Source organism: Primulina eburnea, chromosome 18 (assembly GCF_022965805.1).
Source record: "Primulina eburnea isolate SZY01 chromosome 18, ASM2296580v1, whole genome shotgun sequence".
NCBI classification, from domain to species: Eukaryota; Viridiplantae; Streptophyta; class Magnoliopsida; order Lamiales; family Gesneriaceae; genus Primulina; species Primulina eburnea.
The window spans coordinates 28,616,253-28,631,865 of record NC_133118.1 but is presented as its reverse complement, the minus strand read 5'-3'; the positions used below and the strand labels follow the sequence as shown (position 1 = coordinate 28,631,865).

The window sequence follows — 15,613 nt, the reverse complement described above, 5'->3', positions numbered from 1 at the left end:
GGGGCGACTCCGAAACCGGTATGACAGAACCGATTTCAGTTCTGGTTTCGAGTTTAACGAATTATTTCTGATTCAATTCCGGACCGAACCGAACCGATCCGGTAAGTTACCTATCATTGTCTCCAATATATTTCACCATAACCTTCCACAATGTTCTGTGTCCCCACCAATATATTTATGTACATATAAATTATGTAACTTTTTTTGTCACTAAGTAGATATTTATAATAATTTTTTAATAATTATTTTGGCCTCAACTGGTTCATACATTTTCGGGTGCGATTCGAGACTTTTTGGGCTTTGTTTGGGCTTCTCATATTGGGAGTTTTAGGCAAAAATATTGAAGATAGAGAGCATTTTTCAATTTGTTTCGAGAAATAAATCTATTATTTTTGCAAATCAAAGCTCGAGAAACATTTCACTAAGAAATTAAGAGAGAAATATTATTGATGCAAAAAATATTATTATTATTATTATTATTATTATTATTATTATTATTATTCCATTTAACAAGATTTTATTAGGATTAATGACTTTACTTTTGAGGAAGGACCTCGATTAGAGAAAATATTTTAAGAATAAATTTGAAATGATATCGAAGAATCGCTCACTCGATGAAAGATTAAATCAAGAATTCGATTGAATTAAGTTGGCTTGTTTACAAGTCGAGAGATTTTAATCATCAATTCAAGAACCTAATTGACAAGATTATCCCACGTAAATTCAACGACTTTTCCAAACCCTACTATAAAACATCTTCCACAATAATTTATATAAAATTTTAGGTAAAAATTTGTGTGAAACGATTTCACGAATCGTATTTTATGAGACAGAGCTTTTATTTAGGTCATTCATGAAAAAATATTATTTTTTATATTAAAAATGTTATTTTTTATTGTGAATATCGGTACAGTTGAGCCGTCTCACAGATAAAGATTCGTGAGATTGTCTCACAAAAAACCTACTCATAATTTTATTATAAATTCATTCATAATTTTTCTTTATAAATATATATTCAAATAAATCTCACATTTTTAGGAGGAATAGATTCAGCTAAGTTCATAGAAATCGATCGAGCCAAATCCAATGCCCCATTGTAAGCAATTTCATTTGCTCCTGGATAAATCGACTACTAATTTTTAAAAATTTCGACCAATTTCTCACCATTATTCCATTTTTTCCCTTTAAAACTGAACATTCTAAATAAATCAAAATTTTGAGAAAATAATTTTATTTTACATATTTATTTCGTTAGTTTAGTTATTATAATTTATTTTTTTGTATAAAAACAAACAACCAAATTTACAAGTTTAATTAATAATTTGATTGTGTACAACACCACCTTATTACAATACATTACTACAAAGAAAAGTAAACACTGTTTCTATTTGAAAATAAGATTAATTAAGATATACAATATTTGATGTAATAAACTATTTTTTAAATCAAATCTTTTGAAAAGTATTAGCAAATATCTTTGCATATGAAACTCGAAGTCCTTCAAGAACTACCAATGAGACCTACCAATTGGCATTACACACAGAAGATGCGAAACCCAAGCGCTAAACAAGTCAAGATCAACTCCAATACTTTCGTGCTACTAAAAGGGCACAATCATAGTAGAGAGAGTAACCGTGAATTTCATCGTCGAACTCGAAACTCGGAACTTGATGTAGTTTACACCTTAGTTAATAAAAAACCATAACATACAGGCCTGTGCTCAATGAATAATACGACTCAGCCTTACACTTTGAAGGCAAGTCCAGGTGAAGCCCTTTTATAAAGGGCACGCCTTGTCGACGAAGCAGTGCAGTGCGCATTGATACAAGGAGGATGAATCCGGTAAGAAATGCAAGAAAACAGTCACTCATCTTCATTTACTAACAAATTATCATTTCTTTTATTTTTGATCGATAGGTTTTCCAATCCACGTTAGATGCGACATAAAACTAGTTCAAACAGAGTAAAGTGCTCTTATGCCAATCGCCACCCGACTTCGAATGAGTTGCATTCGCACACCTATACTAACCATGACCGAGGTTTTCACAATTTCATTCAAATATGATTTTCGTAGACTAGAATACCGGTGCGTTTACTCGACTTGTCCTGTGATGAGTGCAAAGGATAAAAGCAGGCCAAGCATCAAAGATGGCGGCCTCTATACCAAGAATTGCAGCTATTGTTTTGAATAAACCATGGAATGGAAGTTCAATGCTACGGATCGAGGTAGCAAAAAACTCGAAAATCATCTATTTAGTATGTCCCAAGTAATCTGCTATGTGGCCTATTCTAAGGAGCTACAGAGATGTATGAGCACAAACATTCATGCAAAGCAAGTAATTTACAATAACCTTCAACTATGGAAGCAAATTTCAAATTCCACGAGAAATATTTTTCCAAAAAGCATAATTTTCCCCCAAAATAGCACTGTTGATATCCCATTAATCAATTCACACATCAAAGAGATCTAATCTAAAACAAGAAATGACTGTAAATCAAAACATTCATGTTAATATAACAGTTCAATTTCAAATTCTTCAAAACATTCATACTAATATAGCAGTTCAATTCAAAATCTTCAAGAAACAAAACCCCAAAAGTAATCTTTCGAATTAATCAAAATGCATAAAAACAGTAATTCACCAAACCCTAATCAAGCAGTGAGCACGACGGCGCCACCAGCCTCCTTAATCTTCTTCTCCGCATGCTTCGACACGAGCTTCGCCTTCACCACTACGGGCTTATCAGCGGGCAACAAACCCTTCCCCAAAACCTTGAAGTAACCGAACTGTGTCACATCAATCAATGGCACCTTGTCCTTCGACGCCTTGTCCTTCACTTCCTGGGGGACCATCGACCAGAGCCGGTCGACGTTCACCGTGGGACAGAAGAATTTGTTGCGGAGCTTGTGGAAGTAACGCATACCCACCTTCCCGAAGTACCCAGGGTGATACTTGTCGAAGAGGATCCGGTGGTGGTGCATGCCTCCGGCGTTTCCCCGACCTCCGGGATGTTTCCGGTGCTTCCCGATACGACCGTGACCGGCGCTCACGTGGCCGCGCTTCTTGCGGTTCTTCTTGAATCTGGTGGTCATTTTGCGGCGACGCTGGAGGAAGAGGATTTCGGCGGAAAGGAAATGGTCGAGGAGATTATATAGACCGGACTCAGCTGCGTTAGGGCTTCACAAAAGGTTTGATATTACGATGTTACCCTTGTCAACCGTAAAAAATTAACTGTAAACCCACAATTTTTTTAAAAAAATAAAAATAAAAAATTGTGATTTTTCAAGTTATTTTGGTTCAATTACTTTATTTATTATCACTACTTTACATTTAACCTTTTTCCATATCAAGCAAAATTTAAGTTTCACCATAAATATGAAGGCATCAAGCTAAATATCTTTAAATTAAAACTTTTTTCCGAATAAAACTCAAACCTAAATTATTTTGTTCGATAAATCGATGTTTTAATTATTTTACAAATAAGAGTAGGTCTCTTGTGAGACGGTCTCATGAATCTTTATCTGTGAGACGAGTCAAACTTACTGATATTTACAATAAAAAGTAATACTTTTAGTATAAAAAAATAATATTTTTTCATGGATTACCCAAATAAGAGATCTGTCTCACAAACTACGACCCGTGAAACTGTCTCACACAAGTTTTTTCCTACAAATAAATTATAATTATATATTAAATAAATAAAATTCGAGCATTTCATATATTTATTTTCGAATAATAGCTCATGAATATGCCCGAATTTTTTTTATCCAAACTCGAGATCAAATTCAAATTGAATTTGAGAAATATAAATAAACTTTCATCATATTCGAATAGAATACGTACACATCAAAATTCCAACTATATTTATTTCTTTTTTAAAAAAATTAATAATCAGAAAAATGTCTCGAGAAATTATTCTCTACCTCGATTGTTTTAAAATTTGTTTGGGAGAGCTGCTATTGTATCTTTATTGTTATTTTTTTTTATAACCATGTGAAGCAGAAAGCTACATAATTTTTCAATATACAAAAAATTTAGATCTCTCCACTGCTCAATGAGCATAATATCTTCGAATTTTTCATGTTGTCCCAAAGGATGTCAGAGCAGCATTTAAAAAATTACAAATTGCATATAAAGCTTATCATATTTGACACAATAAGAGTACGTCTCTCGTGAGACGATCTCACAAATCTTTATCTATGAGACGAATCAATCTTACCGATATTCATAATAAAAAAAAATAATACTTCTAACATAAAAAATAATATTTTTTCATGAATGCCTCAAATAAAAGATCTGTTTCACAAAATACGACTCGTGAGACCATCTCACACAAATTTATGCCACACAATAAAGTCAAGGGTTTTTATCAGGTTGGATACTCATATAATTAATACACAAAAATCAACAAAATTGATTCGTGAGATGACAAAATTTATCAATCAGATTGATCCGTCTCACAAATATAAACTCGTAAAACACCCCTCGATTTCTTAAAATTTTTATAATATACAAGCCCGTCAAAATATTTAATATTTAAAATCATATCAAGTATTCAAAACTCGTTTAAAATTTTTATCCTAATAAATCAAGTGACTACGAATAATTACGTATAAACTACAACTGAAACATATTTGAGTAGTTTATTACTTATGCGTATGGGAAAAACATATGGTTATTGAATTGTTGGGAGTTTTAACACACACCACACAAACAAGACTTGAAATACTTATATTTATGTCCTTTCTAACCTAAATTCATAAATTGGAAACAAGGTATTCGGCACTCGTGCTAATACATGGAGTCCATACAATACAATCCAGGAACTTTCATAACGTTGGCGTGATTCGGTTTGAGCAACGGATCCTGACGTGAGACATTTTCGTAATGAAAATAGAGTAAAAACATGAGTTGGCTTTGAAAGAGATTCGCGGAGTAGCATAAACTAACCGTGTAATAGGCGACAGGAGCGAGATGACTACACCAATCATCTCGACAAACACGCGGATTATTGCACAAACTATAATAATCTTAAAGTGTATTCTTCCAATCTTCATAGCAACACAAACACATTTTTAACCCGGCACACTTTCAGCACTCCGCAAATTAAAACAAGTCTTTTTTTCCCCGGTTAATGCAAGCAAATAATAATTTAGTAAAATCTACCATGGCCTCTTGCCACCAAGAGGAATAGTGTTGGTTCCAGAAACCGCACCACGGTTGCCAAAAGCTCCTCCTCCTCGACCACGTCCCCATCCGCGTCCTCGGATGTTGCTTCCAGAAGCTGCCAAGAAAGTTAATGAGTGTGTGTAACCAAACCCTTGAAGGATATTGAAAATTTCCAAGTGAAGTGAAGAAAGGCTATTTTGACAAATGAAACTCTAGAATGCTTACCCCCCATGTTAGAGCCACCGGTTCGTGCCATAGCAGAGAGTTGAGGAGGAACAACTTGCCCTGCTTGCTGCAGGATTTTTATAAGTTCTCTTGCATGCTTGGCATTTCCATGAGTGAAAAATGTAAAAGCCATGCCCCTAGCTCCTGCACGACCGGTTCGACCGATCCTGTGGACATAATCCTCTAGAGATGTTGGGAAATCATAATTTATGACACATTTTATGTCCTTCACATCTACAAGCAGCACAGAGAAAAATTGCATCAGATGTAGACATTATTGGACAATCCCCTTATCCCTGCACTCCTAAGATCCAAGCTGTTCGAACAAAAGATTGAACACATTCTTTAAAGGTGCCTACCTAGCTTTACAGGGATAAGGAGCGGTTCCTCCACTACAATTCAAAATCGAATTCCAATGATGTACAATCTCGCAAGAGTCAACCGGCTTTCAAGACTACCAGCTTCCCGAGTGTGGATTGATGGGTGCATGAAATTCAACTATTTTACTCAGACACGCAGGAGCACACTGCATGCAGAAAATGTCCAATAAATAAAAATTAGGTTTCTTAAGTTAAGAGTCGAAATGATCACTGCATACCAAAGACAGCACAAATCAAAAAATTCACTAAGCTATGATTTCCTAGCCTAAAACAGAGGAATAGTACATTGGTAAACCTCGTCCCTCGCGTCTGTCTAAAGAAGCTGATATCTTAAGGCATGTATACCATGAAGAGGAATCGTTTCGAACAGTCAAATCGCTATTCTCCTTGCTATTCAACCAAATTCTAAAATAATCCTAAACTAATTCTGGGCAATTGGACCTATTCAAGGGATACAATAAACTCAAATCCTGAATCCAACCAGTGATTCCTCCTCTGACATTAAAGGCACCACTCAAGAACAACAGCGAAGTTCTATAGGTAGCAGCCAGTACGCACGATAGCACCATCTTATGCACCCAAACCACATTATTCTCAGGAACATGGAGGACAGCCGGGAGACGTGCCCATATATTTGGAAAACCAAAACGTGAGACTAAAAATTTCCTAAGCTATGAGATTAATCCTACCAAGACCACGAGCTGCCACATCAGTGGCAACCATTATCGGATTTCTGCCACTTTTAAACTCAGCCAGGACCCAATCCCTTTCATCCTGGGTCTTGTCACCATGGATAGATAAAGCTGGCCATCCATCCATTCTCATCTGTTTTGTGACTTGATCACAACCTTTCTTTGTCTCTACAAAAATTAATATCTTACTTCCATCCATCAAGTCTTTTAGCAATTTGATCAGCCTGCAGAAAGATTATGAAGTAAGCAACAAAAGAAGTACCGAGAGAAGAGCAGAGTGTAGCAACAAAAATCACCTGTTATACTTTTCCAAATCACTCATAACTTCAACAACTTGGTGTATAGATTGGTTCGCTTTCAGATGCAGAGACCCGATGATAACCTGTTACACATCAACGTTATAAGATAAGATGTCATGTATTGAACTAGAAGTACATACAATCTAGCAATCTTTCTAAGGAGAAGCAGTCAAGCTGATCACTCTGACCTTGTACAACAGATAAAATGATTACTATGAAAAATTCAAGACAAACCTTGTATGCATTGCGCAGGAACTGTCTTGCCAAAGTCTCTACCTCCCTTGGCCATGTGGCACTCCAGTACAATGTTTGCCTGTCAGGACGTATCTGCATTGAGTGAAAATGATTAAACCTCTGAACTTTCAGTAAGGTGATAAAAGTAGTTCAATAACATATCATGTTTTTATCATCTTTCTTTTGACTGCTACTATTTCTATATTACAGTTTTCCAACATATTATAAAGTATAGTATGCAAAAATTGGAGGATCGAATTCATACAATAAGATCATAAAGGAGAACCAATACATGAGCTACATCTAGATTTTTAAAATGAAGACATAGAACTGCCATGCATTATTTCTCATGTCATTGAGGCCCTTTTCAAAAATCCAGCCACAAGGTCATAAATGTCAAACTAGACACAAATTTATTACACTTGTAAATGAAACAGAAACCTGTCTCCATACCTGAGAAACAATTTTTCTGATTTGAGGTTCAAATCCCATATCTAGCATACGATCAGCCTCGTCCAGTACGAGGTATGTCACTCTTTTCAAGTTAGTATGTTGCGCTTCTAGCATATCTATCAATCTGCCCGGCGTAGCAACGACAATTTCAACTCCTGATATTTTCAAGCAATTTCCAAAAATTAAAAAATAGAAATCATCATTCCGACGTCTTAACTAATATTGAAAACAAATGAAAAAGGTGAGATACCTCTTTTAAGGTCACGAACTTGTGGACCTTTTGGGGCACCACCATAGATGCAAGTACTCCTTATGTTTGCATATGAAGTAAATTTTACAGCTTCTTCTTGAATCTGAACAGCCAATTCTCTAGTCGGTGCTAGTACTAGTACAACTGGACCCTCACCTTGTCCTGTTATTCTAGTTAGCTTTATCACAAGATTGATATGCACACAGATAAAAGGAATGCAACAGAATAAAAGTCGCACAAGGACTTACTCAGCCTGGGTTGAGCACTAACATGAACAAAAGCAGGAAGCAAATATGCCAAAGTCTTTCCAGAACCAGTCTCAGCGATACCTATTAGATCTCGACCCCTTAAAGCCATCGGCCATCCTTGGGATTGAATAGGAGTTGGCTCAACAAAGCCCAATCTAGCGATGACCTCCAGGTAATAATCTGAAAAATAAATAAATTCATAAGCTTAATTAAAGCAACTAAAAAGTTAATAATCAAAAAGTAAAATAAAATAAAGGAACATGCAAAATGGTTAAACTAACACAGACACAATAATTTATGTGCGACTTAAACTGGTCATCATGAAATATTTAGTGCAGAAAAGTTGGCTTGATATAATAAATAATATATACCAGGAAAATTTGCTTCTTGAAAAATTCTAATTGGCCTGGGAACATCATGACCTTCAACAGTAATCTCCCGCCTTGCACGATACATCGAAACTTCTAGCTCGGTCATTGCCCTGACAGATGGGTTTTCCATATAAAAATCCTTTTTAAACCCAACTAAACCTCTAAAGTCTTGCTCTGGAAGATTAACATAATCTAAGTCATCACCCCTGGGCCTACCCCCTCTTGCACCACGGCCTCCATCAAAACCACCCCTGATAGCACCACGCCCACTGCCAAATTCATCAACATTCCTACCCCTACTATGACTTGGATTAAAACCCCTTCCAGAGACACTGGCTCCCCTCCCACTGTCATGGCTTCTTCCGCCACCTCTCCTATCTCCAAATCCACTGTTGTTGAATCCTCGACCTCCAACTCCGCCCCTGCCCCTGTCAGAAAAATCACCACCATAGCTCACATTATACCCTCTCCCAACACCGTGATCAACAGAAGGATACCCACTAAAACCAACACTACCTCCTCCAGCTCTTACACCAACCGCTGTATGTGGTGGTACCATGGGAATGGCTCCATAAGAAGCGTGACCTCTGCCACGATCATAGCTGGGTGGGGGCCCAACACTTGGCACTGGAGGCGGAATCTCTATCGGCGGCTGTCCCATGAAACCGCTGCAGTACAAAATGAAATAATAGCACCATCAGGAAGGCCATCAATCACTGAACCCGCTCACTTTAATGTAAATAAAAACATCAATTTGATCGATTGCTCAAATATCACAAATTTAAAGGAAAAGAAAAGGAAAACCCTAGGAAAATGGAGTACCTTCTCCCAAATAAACTTATGTCATCAGTAAAATATATGGATATCAATTTGCCCAATTGCCCAAACGTTCCAAATTGAAAGGAAATAAAACGAAATCACAATAAAAGGGATGACCCGAATACAATAAACGCACAAGCAAAATATACAAAAAAAGGCACAAAATTTGCAAAACTATTAACAACACATAACCAATTAAAGGTACACAAACATAATATACTTAAAGTCACAAAATCACAAAGCAATTAACAATAAATACGACAAAATTGTGCTAAATCGATACAATATACCTGGAACTAACGACAAAATTCACAGAGAAATACATATACGCCGTAGAACAAATATATAGACACAAAATACAAGCAAATACCTTCGGCGCTGGCGATAGGATGCTGCATCCTGGAGCCTGGGATCGTAGTTGTTGTACATTAGGGTTATGGAAGGCAGATTGAGAGGGAATCAGGAATAAAATTAGAAAACAAAGAATTTGAACGTGTCATTCATTTTCGATTTCTCGATTTCTCAAATTACATAATACTCCCCGTAGTATTGCCAAATTACGAAACATCGTATCCGAAACTCGTAATTACAATTGCATCCTTGAGCTAAAGTATTCATACTTTGCTCCCCTAATTTTTTGAAAATTCGACTTCCCCTCATTATTTTATTAAAACATACTATTGAAGTTATTTAATTTAATTTACTTACTTAATTTAAATTTCCTTTCTACTTTGAAAAAATCATATTAATATTAAATTATTTTGTTAGAAATAATTATATTTCTTCTAGGTACCACTTAAATTTTTCTCCAACTATATCATGTATGGTAGTAATTTTTAGTCATTTAAAAATTTTAACTAAAAAAAATTATAAGCTTAAATCACAAACTCTTAAAAAAACAAATTAAAAATTAGGAGCAGGTCTCTTGTGAGACGGTCTCACGAATCTTTATCTGTGAGACGGGTCAACCCTACCGATATTCACAATAAAAATAATATTTTTAATGGATGACCTAAATAAGATATATGTCTCACAAAATACGACCCATGAGACCGTCTCACACAAGTTTTTATCAAAAACTAGAATATTTCATTGTCATAATAATAATAATAATAATAATAATAATAATAAACTAAGAGAGTGTTTATATCCCTCAGAAAAAAATAATTCTTGACTTTTTCGTCAAAAATCAGTCTTGAGCATTTCTTGAACCTAAATTTTAGGTTAGTTTCTGTTTAATTTAATTGAAATCCAGAAGCTGATAGGATGATAATTTTGTTTGTATAAAAATGATTCTGGTAAAAGCTAGTATTAAAATAACTTGTTAGACACTACTCAATTCTGGTTTTCAGTTTTCAATCTTGTTTTCAAACACTACTCACTTTTGATTTTTGCTCACTTTTTCATTATCTATAAATTTAATCGCTTCTTTACGAGCATAAATTGTTGCAAACATCTGGTTATAAATACCTCACAATTTCAAGTGTTTAATTTACCGTCAGGAATAAATTAAGTATTAATTTACGAAAAACCTAAACCAATCTAATTACAATTTTTTTATATATTATACAACCAAAATAAACTAGGATTTTTACCCATAATTTATAGCTAAAGTTCGAAAAGATAATCTCGTGTTCGAGATCTAATTATAATAAATCTTTACACCAACTCGAAACTTATATAAACTAATTAACCACAAGAGTAGACAAAAATAGTCATTCAAATTTGCCCGAAAAACACACACACTCGAAGAAGTTCCTTTCAGAATGTCGAGTGATCTGTGGCCGTCGAGCCTCGTGCACCTTGCGATGACCGTCCATCTTCTTCCCATCGTATACCACTGTGACTTCACAGAATTCTGGTGCTTTCTTCTGTATGTATTCTCCTTTTCCTAGCCCCTTTCTTGCTAGCCTGACATCAATTCACTAAATAATTTGTATACTATGTTTTTATAATGTCAAAATGTAACGTATACGATCACCGAGCTACTCGATGACACATATCTTTCGGGTCGAGCAATATTGGCTTGTTTCGACATATGTCAATTTAGATCTTTAGTCGTGAGACGTGTCAATTATGCTCATATTTACAATAATAAGTAGTACTTTTGGCATAAAAATGATATTTTTTTCGTGGATTGCTTAAATAGGAGACTCGTTTCACAAAATTAACTCGTGAGATCGAGTTACAAAAGTTTTTGTGATAAACGTGATATGTCTACATTCGCGTAACTAAATAATAATTATTTCAAAGAAGAAAAATAATCGTTTAATGATTAATAGAGATTTTAATATTTTTAGATAGAGTAGGTCTCTTGTGAGATTGTCTCACGAATATTTATCTGTGAGACGTGTCAACCCTATCGATATTCATAATAAAAAAATAATACTTTTAACATAAAAAATAAATTTTTTTCATGGATGACTCACATAAGAAATCCGTCTCACAAAATACGATATGTGAGACCGTCTTACACAAGTTTTTACCTTTTAGATAAATGGCAGTGTAATGCCCGAGAAATTATCACGGTTAATCAAGGATTATTGATTTATAATTTAACGTGATTACGAAAGGGCCAACTGAGACACGATTTAAGATAATGTGTGGCCATTTATTTTGAATTTCAGAGTGTGTTGCCGAAGCAACACCGCACCTGCGGCCTTGCATGTACCGCACCCGCGGTGCATGGACAGAAACTTGGACAGTTTTAGCGAAGGGTGACCGCACCCGCGGTGCAAGCGTTACCGCACCCGCGGTGACATGACCGCACCCGCGGTCTTGACATGTACCGCACCCGCGGTCGTGCAATTTCAGAATAGATAAGATTGTCGAAGCATGAGCGCACCCGCGGTGTTACACCTACCGCACCCGCGGTGATACGTGTTTTGCGGAAATTGTGACACCTCTTCGAATTCATGCATGGTATATATATGTGTGATAGCCATTCGTTCCTTCAGAATTTAACGCAAGAAATCGAGAAAAGGTCCGAGGAGGAAGAAAGAAAATCCTTATGCTTTTTGCGAGAAATCCGTCCGTTTGATTTTGAATCCGACTTCGGTATCGAGTTCCTATCGACGTAGGCTACAACTGGACGTAAGTTTTACTACGTTTTGACATGTTTTAGAATTATGGTATTGTCAGAATTGAATGGAACTTATATATGTTGTTCTTGACATAGTAAACAGCATAGAATCGAAGTCAGATTAAGAAACGGACTGAATATGAACTTGTTATGATTTTCAGAATGAGATTGAATAAGAATTGATATCCAGATTGAGTGATTATCGATTATGAGATATTAGAATTGATATCTGAGTGATATGATAGGGCTGGATATATTGAGATTACGCCGTTATGTTGTTGAAACAGAATTTGATTGAATTCTGTTTATATCCAGTATTAATTGAGTGGTGTATTGATACGGTACTCTCGATATCATTATTGTCAGACTGAGTATTGACAGGCTTGGAGTTCAAGACTGCGACCGAGTCAGAGTAACAGAAAGAAAGGTATAAATTAATGTTGAGTTGGGATTGCACAACTCGAGGAAGGTTTGACTCGAGTTTCCCTAAATCACATACTTAGTTTATTATATTAATTCTTGTAATTGATGAGATTGATGATTATAGTATATTGATTTATAGCCACTGCATGTAATGACTGCTGATTCGCTAGTCATTGATTGAGTTGCTTAGATACTGACTGTATGTATTGATTACTGAGTCGTTGAGTCATAGGCTGATTCGCCTAGTCACCGGCTGATTCGTCAGGTTATTGACTGATTCGTCTTATTATAGGCCGATTCGCCTAGTCACCGGCTGATTCGTCTGGTGATTGACTGATTCGTCTAAACTTAAGCTGATTCGCTTAAATACAGGCTGAGTTGTCTGATTATTGGCTGATTCGCCTAATTACCGGCTGATTCGTCGGGTTATTGACTGAGTCGTCAATTCTGCGGCTGATTCGCCCAGACACTGGAAATATTAATTATATCAATGCCGTTTAGGAATTGATTCATTCCTATCGACTGAGATTCGATATAATTACCTATATCCAGATATCGGTATCCCTAGGATAGAGTTGAGTCGTGTCTGAGACGACGCGTCGGTTGAGTTGAGTCTGATATGACATGTTGATTTACATTGTTTATGTCATTCATAATTATTGAATGTTTGATATGAATTTATGTTTCTGATTTGAGACATGTTATGAATAATTCTTATATGCTTTCGTATATGCTTTTATATGACTGCATGTTTACATTGTTTATACTGGGATATTTATATCTCACCGGAGTTATCCGGCTGTTGTCTTGTTTTGTATGTGTGCATGACAACAGGTGGGGCTGGATCAGGGTCAAGAAGAGGATGAGAGAAGATTAGATAGCGTGGAGATCCGGGCTTCGAAGCAACATAGGATTCAGTACTGATATGTAGTTGAACCTAGTTGAATTCTTGTAGATAACGCAAGATTTGTATTCAGTTTAATGGCCTCTTTGTATTTTAAAAAATTTAACCCTTTTATATTGATTAATTAGTCCCAAACATCGTAACACTGATTAGCGTCGGGTCCCCACAGGGCTATCCTATCTGCTCAACCCAAAACTCGAACAGTTAGTTTGGCTCACTTTCAAATAAGTGGTTAAACCGTAACTCATCTTTTTTTTAAGGTAGGTTGGATCTGTCCGATGGACTGAACCCAAATGGGCATAACTCGTATTTGTAATATTTTTCACTCTTTGAATTATACAGTTTATTTCTACTTATAAAAAGAACACAAAAGTCTCATAGGTTAATTTTATGACACGGATTTTCGATCTGACTCAACTCGTGAAAAATATTACTTTTTTATGTGAAAATATTATTTTTCTTTATATATATAAATCAGATTGTCCGTCTTATAGTACAAATAAGAGATCTACTCAAAAAAAAAAAAAGGAAAATAAGGGTTACCTTGTAAAGGGTGATTGCTTGGTACCTACAACAAGATGGGTGATATTAGCAACTGAAATGAGATCTAATATTGCTTTGGCCGATGCACTGCTTTCCACAAGCATTGTGTCCACCGGAATCTGCATCATAAACACAATATATAAACAACGATTTTCCGAGAAAAACGACGAATAAATCTCAAGAACGATCCAACAAGATGATTCCGGGACGGTCCTAATTTTTCAAACTGTAAGTTTTGGCTAACTGGAGAAAAATATTCTGTGTCTCCCATTTAATCGAAATACCCGAGTCAGCCAGCACATACTTTGGATTCATTGCATATGTTGATGTATTTTTGCAAGAGATGCTTTCTCCTGTTGCTTTCTTCCTTGATGTAAACCTGCACCTGATCTTTGCTCAACTGGCTTCTTGATAGCCTCCCCACTGCCACACAAAATTGCAGGCGACGTTTAGATCATCTTTTAGGGACGATTTTCGGGTTCGAATGTAAGTAGTTCCTAGCTAAAATGGGATGCCAAAACATTTAGGCAACTCTTGATTCAGCAAATGTTGTGTGGTTCATGATCCTATATTTAGTTTAGCCAACTTGTTAATCCACTCGAGAGACCCCCATTGCACCTTAAGTACTCCGTCGCGACATATGGCGAATCGGGGTGGTTCTTTTCGAAACACAGACACAATCTTGGGGTATGAATCTAGCTAGAACTCCAAATTTATAACTCGTGACTCATGATCCAAATATCCATATGATCATGTTAGAGATTTGTATCTCAAATTGGTATACAATCCTTACATCAGAATTCGAAACAAACTAGCTACAACACCAAAAATAGTCATCAGAAAGAGTGCAAAAATGGAAACCTAGCTACGACACCATCGAGCAAAGATAGAAAGGAACTGTAAGAACCGCACCTGGAGTGGGGATGTAGGTGAGGGGTGCGAAAACGTGCACGAGAACGACGCGACTTCCGGGAGATATAGCATGATCAAGTGCCCATTTGACTAAATGCAAGTCATTTTTGCCAACGGCAACATATACATCATTGGCACCTACATCTCGGCTCGTGACTATGCTCTTGCTTTCTTCTCCGATCTCTACGATTTCCGGCGACGGTGCCGGCCAATTACGATGCTGCCCCTCATCTGTTGACATAGATTTCTCTCCTTCCATATATGTTAAGGGTCTTCCTGTTCTCCCCTTTACTCTTTTTTTTTTAAAAAAAAAAGAGAGATTCATGCAACAAGAAGAAAAGTACAAATTGGATGAAAAGATGAAAAAGGGTCGTTGCTTTCTAAGCTACTAGAGGTTAAAAAAGACTTTAAAAAGTTTTGGTTATGTGTATAGAATATATTGAAGACTCTAGACATAAGGTGAGGAAAAAATCTTGACTTGAGAACATATTTCGTGTATTTTAAAGATTTAAACTATACAAATTATATTTTAGCGACTTGTAATATAACATAGTTTACGATCAGACAATTTCCGTTTTACCAAAAGTTATAGTTGATGGTAATAATG

At 36.0% G+C, this 15,613-nt stretch overlaps 3 protein-coding genes across 4 annotated transcripts; all 3 read right to left on the bottom strand.

Annotated features, from left to right (window-relative positions):
* Positions 1-2,485: 2,485 nt before the first annotated feature.
* LOC140819966 (large ribosomal subunit protein uL15x-like) lies at positions 2,486-3,140 on the bottom strand. Its single transcript, XM_073180250.1, has one exon. It carries the CDS (start codon positions 3,092-3,094, stop codon positions 2,654-2,656), a length of 441 nt encoding a protein of 146 aa, XP_073036351.1. The 5' UTR covers positions 3,095-3,140; the 3' UTR covers positions 2,486-2,653.
* A 1,870-nt stretch (positions 3,141-5,010) lies between these two features.
* Positions 5,011-9,657, bottom strand: LOC140819505 (DEAD-box ATP-dependent RNA helicase 20-like). 2 transcript variants are annotated; one of them, XM_073179628.1, is made up of 10 exons: positions 9,513-9,657; positions 8,324-8,991; positions 7,953-8,132; positions 7,705-7,866; positions 7,455-7,609; positions 7,002-7,094; positions 6,765-6,850; positions 6,466-6,692; positions 5,397-5,630; positions 5,011-5,286 (listed from the first exon to the last, which is right to left on the bottom strand). In XM_073179628.1, the coding sequence occupies exons 1-10, from the start codon at positions 9,569-9,571 to the stop codon at positions 5,165-5,167; spliced, it is 1,986 nt and encodes a 661-aa protein (XP_073035729.1). In that variant the 5' UTR covers positions 9,572-9,657; the 3' UTR covers positions 5,011-5,164. The 2 variants fall into 2 exon arrangements, 1 of the variants encoding a protein (XP_073035729.1); XR_012115230.1 differs by lacking the exon at positions 5,011-5,286 and adding an exon at positions 5,756-5,922 and having other exon boundaries at positions 5,416-5,630.
* Positions 9,658-10,697: 1,040 nt separating this feature from the next.
* Positions 10,698-15,367, bottom strand: LOC140819699 (U-box domain-containing protein 52-like). Its single transcript, XM_073179876.1, has 4 exons — positions 15,007-15,367; positions 14,399-14,517; positions 14,095-14,213; positions 10,698-11,053 (listed from the first exon to the last, which is right to left on the bottom strand). Exons 1-4 carry the CDS (start codon positions 15,329-15,331, stop codon positions 10,858-10,860), a joined length of 759 nt encoding a protein of 252 aa, XP_073035977.1. The 5' UTR covers positions 15,332-15,367; the 3' UTR covers positions 10,698-10,857.
* Positions 15,368-15,613: the final 246 nt, after the last annotated feature.